The sequence below is a fragment of the Notolepis coatsorum genome, assembly GCF_963971535.1.
Source record: "Notolepis coatsorum genome assembly, chromosome: 14".
Lineage (NCBI taxonomy): Eukaryota > Metazoa > Chordata > Actinopteri > Aulopiformes > Paralepididae > Notolepis > Notolepis coatsorum.
In genome coordinates this window covers 16,525,396-16,543,319 of record NC_140178.1, presented here as the reverse complement: position 1 = coordinate 16,543,319, position 17,924 = coordinate 16,525,396, and the positions used below count along the sequence as shown (strand labels likewise).

The following is a 17,924-nucleotide window of genomic DNA, read 5'->3' as shown; positions in this document are numbered from 1 at the left end:
GTGTGTATAGTATATATTAGTACTCAGTGTGTATAGTATATACTGTAGTACTCAGTGTGTATAAATGATAAATGAACTGCATTTATATAACAGTTTTTATCCATGGCGCTTTACTGCTTACGCCTCACTTCACCCAGACATTCACACATAGATGGTTGGCATTGCAAGGTGCCAACCTGCTCATCGGGAGCAGCTAGGGGTCGCTCAAGGACACTTCGACACGTTACCCGGGAGGAGCGAGTTTGACCGTTTGAATGACATTATACACAATGACACGTATAGTGACACTGAACTTAGTAATACATAATAATAATAATAATAATAATAATAATAATAATAATAATAATAATAATAATAATAATAATACAATAATATAACTGAATAAATTCTTGCAAGTTTCGTACAAGCTCTCGTCAAGACGCACAAAGCTCCCGGTTTTGCCCCGCCAAACGACTTGAATACAAAAACATTTAATATAATTTAATCTCCCGACAGCCGTGCTGCCCCCCCCCAAAGAAATGTAATTCCTGTGCAAATAAAATGTAAGACTTTTGATACCTTCTAAAGGGCTTAAATTATGAATTATGAATTTAATACCTTTTTAATACCAATCGGCGAGTTTGACCGTTTGACTGAAGTGTCTGTAAACCAATCGCTGCATTCGGATTTAGAGCACGCATACCCATTGGGCCAAATGGTGGCTGTCAATCCAGCCTGCTAAACCGAGACCCAGCAGCCTAATTGTACGGTGGGGGAGGGACGTCTACCTCGCGTGACGGCTCACTACCTGATACTAGGAAGGGGTTCTTGTTCTTCGCTGGCGGGTTGGCAGGGATCAGGCTGTCCAGGTTGACCAGGGAGGCTCCCGTGGGGCCCAGGAAAGTCTCGGGGGTCCGGCAGGTCCGAGGGCTGGGGGCCGCCAGGCTGTCCCCTAGACGGGACAGGTCGAAGAGCTCGGGACTGCCGTCGCCGTTCATCTGACCTCCATCCATAGCCTCGTCAAACAGGTCCCCGTCTGTCGGGAGGAAAGGAGGAGAAACAGAAGGTTAAAGATGCACTTCCCGTAAAAACAGGAAGCTAGGGAGGTGGATATTGATTGGTGTTTACAGTAGCCACCCGAACAGAAGGTTAAAGATGCACTACGTCAAATTAGGACCATTATTTGAAGTGCATGTTTCACTTAAAGGTCCTCATGAAACGGCTAGCAGAATGCTATTTGATTGCACATATTTATGCATTTCCCGTAAAAACAGGAAGCTAGGGAGGTGGATAATATTGATTGGTGCTTCCAGTAGCCAGTAGCGCTGAATGTACATTACAGTACATGTACATTGCAGTTAGATTGAACGTTTTTTTTTTAGGAAATAACTAAACTAACTCTAAAATACCATTAAGAAGACCTACAAAATAACTTTTTGGGTCATTGTTGGGACAGATACTGGAGTACAAGTGACAGTAACTACATGTAATGTAATGTATTTAATGTACTGTAATGTATGTAATGTACTGTAATGTATGTAATGTAATGTAATGTACTGTAATGTATTTAATGTAATGTAATGTATGTAATGTGATCTAATGTAATGTACTAATCTAATCTAATGTATGTAATGTAATGTATTTAATGTAATGTAATGTATGTAATGTACTGTAATGTAATGTATTTAATGTAATGTAATGTACTGTAATGTAATCGAATGTAATGTACTGTACTGTAATGTACTGTAATCTTAATGTATGTAATGTAATGTAATGTATGTAATATAATGCAATGTACTGTAATGTAATGTATTTAATGTAATGTAATGTATTTAATGTAATGTAATGTATTTAATCTAATGTATGTAATCTAATGTATGTAATGTACTGTAATGTACTGTAATGTAATGCACTGTAATCTAATGTATGTAATGTAATGTATGTAATATAATGTAATGTACTGTAATGTAATGTATTTAATGTAATGTAATGTATTTAATGTAATGTAATGTATTTAATCTAATGTATGTAATCTAATGTACTGTAATGTACTGTAATGTAATGCACTGTAATCTAATGTATGTAATGTACTGTAATGTACTGCACTGTAATCTAATGTAATGTAATGTAATGTAATGCACTGTAATCTAATGTATGTAATGTAATGTAATGTAATGTAATGCACTGTAATCTAATGTATGTAATGTAATGTATGTAATGTAATGTAACCAGTACCCGTGTTGGCAGGTGAGCCCCAACCTCGGCCACGGTTCCCCGGGGCGTCCCAGGCGTCGTCGGGTGACCTGCTGCGCTCCCAGGGAGGGGCGGGGCTGCTGGAGGTGGGCGGGGCCATCCACGGAGACTCGATCCCTGGCGTGTTGGAGGCGGAGCGGCGTTCTGCTTCGGAACAGGGGAGACGAGGGTTATATACACACCGCCGTAAACGTGTTCGACGCCGTGATGTAGAACATGTATTCAGCCGTAGATCATAGATGCATATTATCACCCATGTGGGTCGTTTATGCACTTTCACTGTGAGTGTGTGTGTGATTGTGTGTGTGTGTGTGTGTGTGTGTGTGTGTGTGTGTGTGTGGCTCACACTGCCACGAAAATGCAATATGCCATCAATTGATATGATGTATTAACAAAGGAGTATTGATGACAAGGCCGTCTGGAGGGCGGGCCGTATTGTCACCTATGACTCAGTACTACGCTGCCCTGCAGAAGCTAACCACAGTAACTACGCTGCCCTGTAGAAGCTAACCGCAGTAACTACGCTGTCCTGTAGAAGCTAACCACAGTAACTACGCTGCCCTGTAGAAGCTAACCACAGTAACTATACTGCCCTGCAGAAGCTAACCACAGTAACTACACTGCCCTGTAGAAGCTAACCACAGTAACTATACTGCCCTGCAGAAGCTAACCGCAGTAACTATACTGCCCTGCAGAAGCTAACCGCAGTAACTATACTGCCCTGTAGAAGCTAACCGCAGTAACTATACTGTCCTGCAGAAGCTAACCACAGTAACTATACTGTCCTGCAGAAGCTAACCACAGTAACTATACTGCCCTGCAGAAGCTAACCACAGTAACTATACTGTCCTGCAGAAGCTAACCACAGTAACTATACTGCCCTGCAGAAGCTAACCGCAGTAACTATACTGTCCTGCAGAAGCTAACCACAGTAACTATACTGTCCTGTAGAAGCTAACCACAGTAACTACGCTGCCCTGCAGAGGCTAACCACAGTAACTATACTGTCCTGTAGAAGCTAACCACAGTAACTATACTGTCCTGCAGAGGCTAACCGCAGTAACTACACTGTCCTGCAGAAGCTAACCACAGTAACTACGCTGCCCTGCAGAGGCTAACCGCAGTAACTACACTGTCCTGCAGAAGCTAACCACAGTAACTACACTGCCCTGCAGAAGCTAACCACAGTAACTATACTGTCCTGTAGAAGCTAACCGCAGTAACTATACTGCCCTGCAGAAGCTAACCGCAGTAACTACGCTGTCCTGTAGAAGCTAACCACAGTAACTACACTGCCCTGCAGAAGCTAACCACAGTAACTATACTGTCCTGTAGAAGCTAACCACAGTAACTACGCTGCCCTGCAGAGGCTAACCACAGTAACTATACTGTCCTGTAGAAGCTAACCACAGTAACTATACTGTCCTGCAGAAGCTAACCACAGTAACTACACTGCCCTGCAGAAGCTAACCACAGTAACTATACTGTCCTGCAGAGGCTAACCACAGTAACTACACTGCCCTGCAGAAGCTAACCACAGTAACTATACTGCCCTGCAGAAGCTAACCACAGTAACTATACTGTCCTGCAGAAGATAACCACAGTAACTACACTGTCCTGCAGAGGCTAACCACAGTAACTACACTGCCCTGCAGAAGCTAACCACAGTAACTATACTGCCCTGCAGAAGCTAACCACAGTAACTATACTGCCCTGCAGAAGCTAACCACAGTAACTACACTGCCCTGCAGAAGCTAACCACAGTAACTACACTGCCCTGCAGAAGCTAACCACAGTAACTACACTGCCCTGCAGAAGCTAACCGCAGTAACTACACTGCCCTGCAGAAGCTAACCACAGTAACTATACTGCCCTGCAGAAGCTAACCACAGTAACTATACTGCCCTGCAGAAGCTAACCACAGTAACTATACTGTCCTGCAGAAGCTAACCACAGTAACTATACTGCCCTGCAGAAGCTAACCACAGTAACTATACTGTCCTGCAGAAGCTAACCACAGTAACTACACTGCCCTGCAGAAGCTAACCACAGTAACTACACTGTCCTGCAGAAGCTAACCACAGTAACTATACTGTCCTGTAGAAGCTAACCGCAGTAACCATACTGTCCTGTAGAAGCTAACCACAGTAACTATACTGTCCTGCAGAAGCTAACCACAGTAACTACACCGCCCTGCAGAAGCTAACCACAGTAACTATACTGCCCTGCAGAAGCTAACCACAGTAACTATACTCTCCTGTAGAAGCTAACCACAGTAACTACGCTGCCCTGCAGAAGCTAACCACAGTAACTACGCTGCCCTGCAGAAGCTAACCACAGTAACTATACTGCCCTGCAGAGGCTAACCACAGTAACTATGCTGTCCTGCAGAAGCTAACCACAGTAACTACACTGCCCTGCAGAAGCTAACCGCAGTAATTATACTGCCCTGCAGAAGCTAACCACAGTAAAAGTAACAGAGACAACCATGCAAGGTGCCAACCTGCACATCGGGAGCAATTAGGGGTTAAGTGTCTTGCTCAGGGACACTTCGACACGCTGCCCGGGAGGAGCGGGAATCGAACCGGGAGCCTCCGGATTACCAGACGACTGCTCTACCGCCTGAGCCACTGTCGCCCCCCACATTTACACCTTTATATGTGACAAATAAAACCAAACTTGAAACTACAGTGAAGTAGTCACAGGACTCTGTGTGCGGTGGTTAGTTAGCCAGCCAGCGAGTGTCTCACCCAGTGAGTCCCAGGGGTCGGACCGGGCGGACCGGGCGGGACCGGCAGCTGCAGTGGCTCCGGCGGCAGCCTGGGGCCGGACGTCGCCCGCCCCCGACAGGTCCCAAGGATTGTCACTAGGGGGCGCTTCAGCGGGAACCGCAAACACGTCTACCAGGTCCATGAAGGAAGTCTGAAACAAGAGAGGGGACGTCAGCGGACGAGCGGGTCGGATGCAACCCTGCAGCTCTGTTATTATACTCACGTCCCAGTTATGACTATACATGATATATTGTTATTATACTCACGTCCCAGTTATGACTACATGACATATTGTTATTATACTCACGTCCCAGTTATGACTACATGACATATTGTTATTATACTCACGTCCCAGTTATGACTACATGACATATTGTTATTATACTCACGTCCCAGTTATGACTATACATGATATATTGTTATTATACTCACGTCCCAGTTATGACTATACATGATATATTGTTATTATACTCACGTCCCAGTTATGACTACATGATATATTGTTATTATACTCACGTCCCAGTTATGACTACATGACATATTGTTATTATACTCACGTCCCAGTTATGACTACATGATATATTGTTATTATACTCACGTCCCAGTTATGACTATACATGACATATTGTTATTATACTCACGTCCCAGTTATGACTACATGATATATTGTTATTATACTCACGTCCAAGTTATGACTACATGACATATTGTTATTATACTCACGTCCCAGTTATGACTATACATGATATATTGTTATTATACTCACGTCCCAGTTATGACTACATGATATATTGTTATTATACTCACGTCCCAGTTATGACTATACATGATATATTGTTATTATACTCACGTCCCAGTTATGACTACATGATATATTGTTATTATACTCACGTCCCAGTTATGACTACATGATATATACCATTTAGACAAGGTACGGGTTTGATTACATTGACAGAACTTATACCTACCTACTGCTTTCCCTGTCTACAACTGGCCTACTGTAACACTGTAATCATAGTAATCATAACTACCCACCTCATACTATAGTCTACCCATATGCTAGCATGTATGGTAGCATGTACAATAGTGCTGTATATACCACCATATATATATATTTATTCTTACCGTATATATATATATATCCACATCTGTCTGTACCTGCATATAACCCTCTTTACATGTCTGTAGATACTATATTTATATGTACATATCCCTTACCTACCTAGTTACGCTGCTGGCCAGTATGGCTTACTACCATAGTGTCTTTATACCTGTATCACTGTACATATTAATACTACAACTCTGTACATACATCTGATTAGTACTATTAATCAGTAGTACTAATTTATATATTTATATACCCAATTTAATCACCTGTACATTGTATATTACTACTGCACTTTACTGTTACATTTTCACAATGGTTGGATGCCAAACTTCTTTTCGTTATACTGCACTTGTGCTGCATGATGACAATACATTAAAAATGTAATGTAATCTAATCTAATATTGAATAGGCGATGATGATGATGATGTAATGACTTGGAATGGGGTAACATGTGTTACTTCCAACTCTGAGGTCAACTTGATGGAAACAGAGCGGTGTCAGCCACAGTTCCTACCCCGCCTTTGGCCTCCATCTCCCGCTTGCTCTCCTCCAGAGCCTTCTTGAGCGACGACTCGTCTCCCTGGCGACTCCGTTGCTCCTGGCAACGGACACACAGACACATGGACGCCAGTGGGCATGACAGGGCTTTGGGGTAACCTCACAGATTGTCACACAGACAGACACACAGACACACACACAGACACAGACACACACAAACACAGACACACACACATACTCTCTCTTCCTGCCTCAGTCACAGAACCTCGGTCATAAACACAGACACACAGACACAGACACACACAAACACAGACACAGACACACACAAACACAGACACACACACATACTCTCTCTTCCTGCCTCAGTCACAGAACCTCGGTCATAAACACAGACACACAGACACACACAAACACAGACACACACACATACTCTCTCTTCCTGCCTCAGTCACAGAACCTCGGTCATAAACACAGACACACAGACACAGACACACACAAACACAGACACACACACTCTCTCTTCCTGCCTCAGTCACAGAACCTCGGTCATAAACACAGACACGCTCGGTCACACAAATCATAACTACACATTTGAATGTGTGAGAGGGGCGGGGCTCAGAGAGAGAGAGAGAGAGAGAGAGAGAGACACCGCAGTCCAGCACACAGGGCATTTACTAAGTGGTTCTATTATGCTACTGAGGCACCGTGAGTGAGAGGGCAAGTAGGAAAGGAGGAAGAGGAGAGGGAGGGAGGGAGGGAGGGAGGGAGGGAGAAATAAGGAGAGGGAGAGGGTGGAGCAAGAGATGAGCGTACGAACGATGCAGCAGTATGAACGGACTACAGATGTGTATTACAGTATGTGGCGTAAAACTGTGGAATCCTCTACAGGATGATTTGAAAGAGTTGTACAAATATCTTTCGGTTCAAGAAAATGTATAAAGAAAGAACAATCAGACTTTATGAAGTTGAAGGGTAACAGCTTCCCGTGTGGCAATTTCTTTCTTCATGTTATTGTAAGTATTGATTGTTAAATATGTGTAATTGACAGACCATCTATCTCTATTGTTTATGTATTTTTTTGAGTAAGGGGGCAGGCTAAATAAGATATTCTCCCCCCTGCTCCCTTTTGATCATGATGGAATGTGCAAATTGAGACATGCTTTAAATGATTATTTTTGTCTTTTATGGAACTGTGCATTACAGTGCGTTACAGTGTGTTACAGTGCATTACAGTGTGTTACAGTGCATTACAGTGCATTACAGTGCATTACAGTGCATTACAGTGCATTACAGTGCATTACAGTGTGTTACAGTGCATTACAGTGCATTACAGTGCATTACAGTGCATTACTGTGCATTACTGTGCATTACTGTGCATTACAGTGCATTACTGTGCATTACTGTGCATTATCGTGAATGGAACAAATAAGAATGAAATGAAATGAAATGTTATCTGATGATAATGAAACAGGGTGACGGGGAGAAGCGGGGGTTTGTTAAAAGGAAATGTGAGCGAGGAGGAGACGCTGAGTCAGCAGAAATGGAAGCAAGAAAATGGAGGTCTGGAGGCGCGTCGCTCCTTCAGACTGTGATCACACTGGATGCCTTTTTGAACGCGCCTGCACCTTTTTTTTTTACATGGCTTTCAATGGTTTTGTGTTGCAAAAGCTGTGCATCTCCTACAAACTATACGCCTGTTGCGACAAAACCATTGAAAACCATAGAAAAAAGCTACGCTTTTTCGGGCACTCTCGGTTGAAAAGGTTTCACCGTTAGCCGCGGAGCGCATCGACGTCAATGTCGCCTTCTTATCGACAGACCAATCAAATCAGCAGAGGGGAGGGATTACAAATCTGAAGAGAAATCGACAGCTAAACAAACCAATCAATAATGGAGGAGAAGCTACATTTTGGCAGTTTCCAACAAACCTTGTCTGTATGACCAGGTCTTACCACGACCGAGATATGAACAGCAACGGCTGGAGGGCTAGGAATAGTAATGTATGTAACTTATGTAACGTTAGCTGAGGTAGCAACAGTAATCAGTGGTAATGTATGTAACTTATGTAACGTTAGCTGAGGTAGCAACAGTAATCAGTAGTAATGTATGTAATTTATGTAACGTTAGCTGAGGTAGCAACAGTAATCAGTAGTAATGTATGTAATTTATGTAACGTTAGCTGAGGTAGCAACAGTAATCAGTTTTAATGTATGTAACTTATGTAACGTTAGCTGAGGTAGCAACAGTAATCAGTGGTAATGTATGTAACTTATGTAACGTTAGCTGAGGTAGCAACAGTAATCAGTAGTAATGTATGTAACTTATGTAACGTTAGCTGAGGTAGCAACAGTAATCAGTAGTAATGTATGTAACTTATGTAACGTTAGCTGAGGTAGCAACAGTAATCAGTAGTAATGTATGTAACTTATGTAACGTTAGCTGAGGTAACAACAGTAATCTGGTAATGTATGTAACTTATGTAACATTAGCTGAGGTAATCTGGTAATGTATGTAACTTATGTAACGTTAGCTGAGGTAGCAACTTGCTTATCGCTTGTTGCTCCCTGTCCACGTTCCATTCTCTATGTACACCGTCACGCCTCGCGTTTGAGCGCAAGAAAAAGGCGAACAGTGGGATCACAGCCTCGGAGGGAAGGAGCAGAGAGGTCAGACCAAGGAGAGGAGGAGGTTCAAGGCTACCTGCTGGTGCTCCTGCTTGCTCAGGCTCAGGGCCAACTGGAACTGGGTGTCCTCGTCCATGTCCGCATTCTCCGGGGGGGGACGGGCAACAGGCTGGACCGGCAGCGGCTAAGAGTCAACAGGTGAAAGGTCATAGACGTGGACGACAAGTCATTAAAAAACCTTTCTGATATTCACACAATACATTACATGCAAGCCACTCTACAGACCCCCCCCCCCCCAGACCATCCAACCAATCAGAGCAAAGGGGACAGTCCCTTTGCCCCTCCCTGACAAAGGGCATCATCACACCAGAAGATGTCAGAGGGGCTGAGGTTGAGATCCCATACTAATCAGGCTGAAGAGAGGACGGGTGCTATCGGTTAGTCGGGACGGAAAGGATGCAGCCTCATCCGAATGGCTCCATCCCAAACCCCGCCCCCTTCCTCGATCCTCCAATCACAACTGTCGAGGAGAGCAACGAGAAGGATCGAGGGGAAAGAGGACGGAGCTTGAGATAGGTCAATTAGCCTCTAATCGTTAAGGGTCAAAGGTAACATGCCGCTTTGTTGTTCAGGGGTTAAAAGGGACCAAAGGTCGAATCTGAGGAGGGGAGAGAAGGTTAAGTGGAACATGCAGTCAGTGGTCTCTCTGAAAGGCACCAATCACACTGAGCCTTGAGAGGAGGGCTTCAGCACATGGAGTGACAGGAGAGGTGCTTCTAGTAGGGATGGGCAAACCTCACAAAATTGCTATTCGATAGTCACTGGGAACTATTCTATATAATACTCGTCGAAAATCAACAATTAACATATGATTTAGTTTTTACTTTATAGCGATTGTGACAGATAAACGCGCGAGCTAGCTGGCTGCTGTCATCGCTAACGGCTAGATATTTGGGAGTCGCAGCAGGCTAACGTTATTTCCAGGAACAAAAGCATTAATTCCTGAAAGCTACATCCTTGATGCTTGAAATGTCTTAGTTTCCACGTTAAGTTATGGTATTGTTTAGGGATGTTCGATATTGGCTTTTTTTTTACCGATATCCGATATACCGATATTGTCCAACTCTTAATTTCCGATACCGATATCAACCGATATATGCGGCCGATAATATCGGACATCTCTAGTATTGTTTTTACTTAATAACAAACATGAGATAATCCAGCAAGCGAGCGAGCGGGCTGCTGTTGACGCCAGCAGAGCAGGTGAACATAAAGCATTCATTCTGAACGTCACATCACTGATGCTTGAAATGTGTGAACTTAGTGAAACGTACAGAACGTTGCTACCATGTCCAGTCTCTCTTTCTTCATCTTTCTTTTCTGTTCTCCCAGCTGTTAACTGTTAGCTACCTGTACCCAGCATTAGGGATGTCCGATATTATCGGCCGATATCGGCATTAAAATGTGATATCGGATAATATCGGTATCGGTTTTCAAAAAAAAAAATTACATTTCTATAACCTTTATTTACCCAGGCAAGCAATTAAGAACAAATTCTGATTTTATTTATTGACAAAAGTATGCATAATGTTGTGTTAATTCCACAACAAGAGATATGTGATGTTAATTACCTGAAATTATTAAAATTTTTGGGGGGGGAAACCCTGCATATATCGGTATCGGTTGATATCGGTATCGGAAATTAAGACAATTGGACAATATCGGTATATCGGTATCGGTAAAAAAGCCAATATCGAGCATCCCTACCCAGCATGCCTTTCAGCGGTATGTAACAGTTAATAGGGTCCCCTAATAGGGTCCCCTCGCAATACACTACACAGTGTAGTTACCGGTAAAAACAAGGGTAAAATATATATTTTTGGAGACAAAAACGATATTTGCATAAACGATTCGATCTTTTATAACTTAACTACTATTACTAGAATATTGGAAAATCGATGCCCATCCCTAACTTCTAGTGTTTGGGGTTTAGTGGGGAAAGGATGCGAGGCGAGGCTCATCGTTGGCCTCGGGGTGTACTACCTTCTGAGCCTCCTGCTTGCTGAGACTCATAGCGATCTGGAGCTGGGTCTGCTCGTCGATATCCACCGGGGGAGGCGGCTACACAGGGTCAACGGGGGAGGAGTTTAGGAGGAGGACCGACTCTGATAGGTCAAATAATCTTTGACTTTAATGTACGATTTAAGGAAATCAGTTTGGGCTACTATATATGAGGTGATATTCTCTGAGGTGATGGCTGACTGTGGCGCTTAAGCATAAAATGTTATTCTGGTGAGAGAACTTCCTACATTATTTGTTTTATTATTATTATTATTTATAATTTTTTCATTTCAATAGTTTTTATTGATAATTGTAACTGTGTGAACTGAATGTACATCGTGTGATGGTTATATTTTATTGTGTCTTTTGTGTGGACCCCAGGAAGAATAGTTGTTTCTAAGGTAACGACTAACAGGGATCCTAAATAAACACAACATAACATGATTAGCTTAAAGGATACAATAGGAGATATGACATATTTGTTTGAAAGGGAAATCCATAATCCAAAAATGCAAATAAAAACTGAGTTTAAAAAAAAGAAAGGGAAATCCAAAGCTCCGCCCTCTTCTCTTGAACTATCCCGCCACAATCGCTGCTTTCCTCGGTCAAGATAAGAGAGGGTGGAGCTTGGGATAAGAGAGGGCGGAGCTTGGGATAAAAGAGGGCGGGCTTGGGATAAGAGAAGGCGGAGCGTTGGATAGGTCGATTGTGTAACAATGAAAAACCAATCACAGGTTCACAACTGATTTGCTTTGATCTCAGAATTAGATTCAGTAGAAAAGAGATTCCCTCGAAAAACTAACAGATCTTCCAAACCTTTTACATCATCGTTATGCAGATGACTTTCTTTTATTTTATACCAATGCAGAGGGAGACACCGTGCATGTTTAGTGCCTCTCTCCGGTGTGTTCAGGCTCGCAGGATTAGAAACCCGGTGACCACACAAACTGCGACAGCGGAGGGCAGCGGTTGCCCTTGCCACGCGCACACCGTGTTGCTGACTGTGTGTGTCGCTGAGCGGCCGATCGATGCAACACATCCTGACTGACTCCGAGCCGCCGCCTCACGCTGGCTCAGCGAGGGCCACTCTTCAGCATCGCCCGCTCCCATTGGCCCATCGGCCGTGCATTATTATCTACTGCATCAGAGGCAGAGATGGGGGGGGGGGGCGGGGGGGGGGGTATGATGTTGCTTTCTGTTAAAGGCTCTGGGAAATGGAGGCCACTTAGAGGAGAGAGAGAGAGAGAGAGAGAGAGAGAGAGAGAGAGAGAGAGAGAGAGAGAGAGAAAGAGAGACGCCTCAGCTCTCTCTCTCTGTGGGGAGGGGAGGGGGGGGGATACTGTCAGCATCCGAGAGGCAGTCACATTACCAGCATTCCTACACAGTATGGGAGTAAGAAGACTCCTTACTGTCCGGACTGTGTGTGTGTGTTGGTAAGGAACGGGGGGCTGTGCGCTGCTAAGTCTTATTTAGGTCAATGTGTGTGTGAGCGGGTGAATGAATGAGTGCGTGTGTGTGTGTGTGTGTGTGTGTGTGTGTGTGTGTACATGTGTGTCCGTGCGCGTTATCTCAGGGAGGGGGGGGGGGGGGGGGGGGTACCTTGTCGGTCTCCTCGCGGCTCATGGCCAGGGCCAGCTGCAGCTGTAGCTCCTCCTCCCCGCTGGTCTGGGGACGAGCCTGTTCCATGTCCGTAGTCAGACGAGGGGAGGAAGAGGAGGCTGAAGGACAGGGGGAGGAAGAGGACGGGACAGGAGGAGGAAGAGGAGGAGGAGGAGGAGGAGGGGGGGGGGGGGGAGAAGTAGAGACAAGGCGTGTGTTGAGAAACAAAGAGAGACAGATGGAAACAAGAGGGGGAAGAAGAAGGAGGTGGAAAGACAAAGAGAGAAACACTATTTAGTCTGTGTGTTTTCTGAGAGAAGGGTAGATGAAAACAGCCTGGCACAGGGTCTGCATGTTAATTCGGTGCTCCTCCGGGCGCCTGTTGTTTCACGGGGCCCGCCGCGCTGGCATCGCTGGCCACGGTCCGTCTCACCCGGCCTGCACCGGGAACAATGGCGTGCCTGTCTGAGGGGGCTGGGCCGCGGAGGAGGGGGGAGAGGCGAGGAGGGGGGGGCAGCGTGGGGGCCCACGTTATAACCCCCCCAAAAATCCTCTGGGTGGGTTCCAGTTCCTAATTTTTTTAGGGGGGGCAGTGATTGGCAGTCTTACCCAGTCTGGATACCTTGAGAGGACTGGGAGAGGCTAGCGGGACACGCGTTCACACAGTCGGGTCTCCGAACCCCCCCCCCCCCCCCCCCATCACTTCCACCACGCTGCCCCTCAATGTGGCCCAACTGGGTTGGAATGCCTGCTGGCGATTAGCTGCTGCCAACCTCCTGACCCCCGCCCACTCCGTCCATCAGCAACCCATTAAACCCTCAACCACAGGCCGGAGTCTCCAACGGACCACCACACACTCCGCTGGCACTGTCCTCGCTTCCTGTCCTCCCTTCCTATGAATCAACCCAGGATGGAGAAAGAAACGATGCCACTTTGCACAGCGTGGCTAAATGGAATTTAGAGATACGAGCATACGAGGTCTGCAGAGTAGGAGGGCTGGGCAAAAGTCACAGAATGACAATTCGATAGTCACTATGGGAACTATCGAGAACTATAATAGTAACTGGGAACCCCCCTCCCCCACGTTACAATTACATTTAAATGTAGTACCGTACTTTTCGGACTATAAGCCGCGGCTTTTTTCCCCATTTTTCGACCCTGCGGCTTATATAACGGTGCGGCTTATATGTGGACAAACCCCGAAAATCGAAATATTGCTTTTTTTACTGCATTGAAATGTTATTTATCTGTTCCCTTATTTGCTAAACTTAATACAACTTGTAAATGAGTTAATGTTATTTGTCTGACAGTATTGTGTCCCAATGGGAGTCATTCTCTGTAGAGGTGGGAACTTAAAGCTCAATATAAGAACGGCCATGCACCACCACTCACAGAATCGAGAAAGAGCAATCAATCTGTCAATCCTTTCCGTGTCCGGGCTGGGTGAGGTTTCCCGTGTTGAGTTAAATGAAGCCGCAGGCTCCACTCCTTACATATGGTAATTAAACATTAAAACACATGCGGCTTATAGTCCAGTGCGGCTTATATATATACACATCATTCAATTTAGCTGCTGCGGCTTATAGTCAGGTGCGGCTTATAGTGCGAAAAGTACGGTAATTTATCCAAAGCGACAAGTCAGCATGAAGGGTACAACTCTGGCAGCTAAGGGTAAGTAACAATGAGTGTCGAACTTGAGTGCTACAGTCTTGAGTGCATAGTAGTATAGACATATTAGCATAGTGTATGTAGTAGTATTCACCTATAAAATGTTTACTTAATAGCGAACGTGAGATAATCCAACAAGCGAGCTAGCCAGCACTGTCATTTCTAACAGCTAACGCTAGTGGACCAGTCGAGCGTATTTCCAGGAACAAAAGCATCAATTCTGAAAGTTACATCACTGAAAGGTGTGAACTTAGTGAAACAACATGGCAAACGTACAAAACGTTGCTGCCATGTAACGTCTCTCTTTCTTCATCTTTCTTTTCTGTTCCCCCAGCTGTTAACAGACGGTTATGCTACCTGGCTAGCTAGCTATCTGTACCCAGCATGCCGTTCAGCAGTGTAACAATCAATAGGGTCCCCCATCTCAACACACTACAGTGTAGTTTCCGGTAAAAATACAAGGACATGTTTTATAATTTAACAAATATTCAAAGATCTATGCCCATCCCTACTGCAGAGGCATGTGCATACCATGGGCACACACACACACACACACATAGACACACACAGGTTTAAAGTAGGGATGTCCCGATCAAGTTTTTCTGCCCCGACCCTGATCCGAGTCAGCAGCACGGCGCAGACTTCTCACCATTTCAACGTAGGTCAGATATGCTTGGTAATTGAATAGTAGCTCTGATTAAAGGGGACATGTCTTGCTATTCCTTTCACTATTTGGGCAACTTTACACAATTCCTGTGAGTCTGTGGAACACATCTGTAAAGTTTTCTTCAAAAAAAGTAATTGTTTTGTATTTCTAATCAATTACTCTAAAGCAGCATTTTTCCACTTCAAGATTTCAAGCTGTTTTGAACTGGGCTCCGCCCATAAGCGCTTTGAGTGACAGTCACCCACAGTCTGCGACTGGCAGACAGAGAGAGATATAGAGAGATTGAGGGGGATACAAATTAATTTCGCCGTGGGGGGGGGCATAAACCCACGGGACAATGCATTGGTAACTTGTTTCAAATGACAATATATACCCCTGTGAATAGTATTGCACGGATCGGAATACGGGCGCGCGCGTGGGAGTGTGCGCAACGATATTTTGACAGTGATATGCGAGTGGGGAAGCTCCATCCCCGCGCGCACACACATTTACACACACTCCCGCGACTCCCGCGGGGTTGTGTGTAAATGCTCGTGTCCCTCTCTCTCTCCCTCCCTCTCTATCTCTCTCTCTCCCTCTCTCTCGCTCGCTCGTTCTCTGCTGTCTCTGTCGCACCCGCGCACGTCAACCCGTTTGAGGAAGTAATTCTACTCGCTACTCGTTGTTGAGCAAATTGTTAACAGTCAAATCTTAGGCTTAGTTGAGTGAGGGAGGATCTCGTGAACTCGAGACTAGACTGATGAGCCATTTATAAGACACAGGACCTTTAAAGAAAAAAACAGCCTAGATCTCAACCTTTCTGCTGCCAAGGCACCCCTGTGTCCAATCAAATATTCCAGGGCACCCCTATATACGATAAAGACTTTTCCGGTCCTGTCTTTTTTGCTACAATGATGACAAAGGTGCTTGCTTTCAAAATAAGGTCTAAATGGAGTTTCAGGTCTAAATGGCTTAGTACTGTTGACATTACACTGCTTGTAGTAGTAAATCAAATAGCATTTTTTTTTTATTAAATTACAGAAAATTATCACTAGTGCTCTGTTGCACTGTTTCCATTAAAATTGCATATTTGGATAAGTGTGACCATTTCTCAAAAACAGAAAATCATGTATATACAGAAAAGGATCACCAAGTTACCATTTCTCAAAAAATATTAAATAAATACAGAAGACTAGACAATTCCGCGCGGGGAAATTGTGAAAGTGTGGGTGATGCCTGTGCACCGCGGCCAACGGGAGAGGGTCTGTATTCCTCCGGAGGACAGCTAGCTAGCCGTTGTGGACACTCACCTTTCCACAGCAAACCGGTCGGCAAAGAATCTTGTTTGAGAAATGCAGGTTTCCTTATGGACCAAAATTTCGCGTTTAAAGTCGATTTGTAGCCAACAGCTGTTCCAAGATGCACAATGAGAAAGATCTGAGAGAATTGTTGAATAGATACACAAATGTTCTAGAATGTTCTATTATGACATAATGTGATACTGTGACATCACAAATGTTCTAGAATGTCTATTATGACATCATACTGTGACATCACAAATGAGAATGTTCTGCCATTCATTCCTTATGGACCAAAATGTCCTGTTTAAAGTCAATTTGTAGCCAAACAGTGCGGTGAAACTTTCCAAAAAGTAATAGCAACTCAAGTTGGACCAAGCCGGTCGTTTTGATACCTTACACGTAGGGGTGGACGGTATAAACGGTATATGGTATAAGCGGTATGAATTTGCACTACGGTATGGATTTTGACTATACCTTCATACCTTGTGACCGGTAGACTAGAGCAGCTAGTCACAGCAGTAGCAATGACATTAATGTTACTTGACGATTCACTCAACGTTTGCAGTGGTCGTTGCATAGTGTTTAATTGTACTGAGTTTTTCTCCACTTGCTCATGGACCTTGCCATATAGTGTGGGCATTTCAATTTGGCTAAGGAGGCTGAGAGGAGACTTGCTTTAGCGCAGCAACGGGCTAACGTTAGCAATAGCCGCTAAGCTAATGTTCTAACGTGATTCCGCGGCATCAGTTTTACCCCTTCAGAAGAATTTATATAGACATTTTAAGATAAATTAATATACCGTGATACCGTTACCGTCTATGCTTAAAATTATACCGTGATATAGATTTTAAACCATACCGTCCAGCCCTACTTACACGTGTATGTGGTGCGAAAGCTCTGGGAGGAGTTAGCGGACAAAAAATCGGCGGAATAAATAATAAATAGATAGTATAGATTACAATAGTGTGGTTCACCCACACTAATAAGCACTCGTTCACTCAGTGGGCATTTCTAGCTCAATGCGAGGTCTGCTGCTGCTGCTGGCTAATAATACTGTCAATACGTGGGGAGATCTTTGACAAGGCAACACGCATGTCATCCTCAAGGCTCAACTTGGCCCTATATTTTGTTTTCAGAGCTGTCATGGATGAAAAGCCAGCTTCAAGCAGATATGTGGTGTGAATGGTATCAACACCTTAACTGCTGCATCATGAGATACTTGGTACTCAGCACCACACTCAGACCAACATGTTTCCAGGGGCACTTCACTGAAACGAGCTCTCCAGGTGGTATCAGATGAGATTTCAATGAGTTCTTTCAAGAGTTTGGATGGAGATGTGTCAAGAAGCTTTGTCTCAATGTTGTCTGTAAAGGGGTTCTTTATCCAGAGTAACTTGGTGATCCTTTTCTGTGTTT

The 17,924-nt window shown here is 44.3% G+C and overlaps 1 protein-coding gene across 4 annotated transcripts in view; it reads right to left on the bottom strand.

Annotated features, from left to right (window-relative positions):
• The window catches only part of epn3a (epsin 3a), a 41,045-nt gene that overhangs the window by 3,499 nt on the left and 19,622 nt on the right, over nucleotides 1-17,924 (bottom strand). For 3 of the 4 annotated variants that reach the window (XM_084328568.1, XM_084328566.1, XM_084328567.1), the window contains exons 3-9: nucleotides 12,894-13,012; nucleotides 11,277-11,354; nucleotides 9,310-9,417; nucleotides 6,626-6,709; nucleotides 4,983-5,154; nucleotides 2,215-2,376; nucleotides 788-1,015 (exon numbers count right to left, since the gene is read on the bottom strand). In XM_084328568.1, the coding sequence (XP_084184694.1) occupies nucleotides 788-1,015; nucleotides 2,215-2,376; nucleotides 4,983-5,154; nucleotides 6,626-6,709; nucleotides 9,310-9,417; nucleotides 11,277-11,354; nucleotides 12,894-13,012 (951 nt within the window). The remainder of the gene's footprint in view (nucleotides 1-787; nucleotides 1,016-2,214; nucleotides 2,377-4,982; nucleotides 5,155-6,625; nucleotides 6,710-9,309; nucleotides 9,418-11,276; nucleotides 11,355-12,893; nucleotides 13,013-17,924) is intronic. The other variant, XM_084328569.1, reaches the window with a different exon arrangement.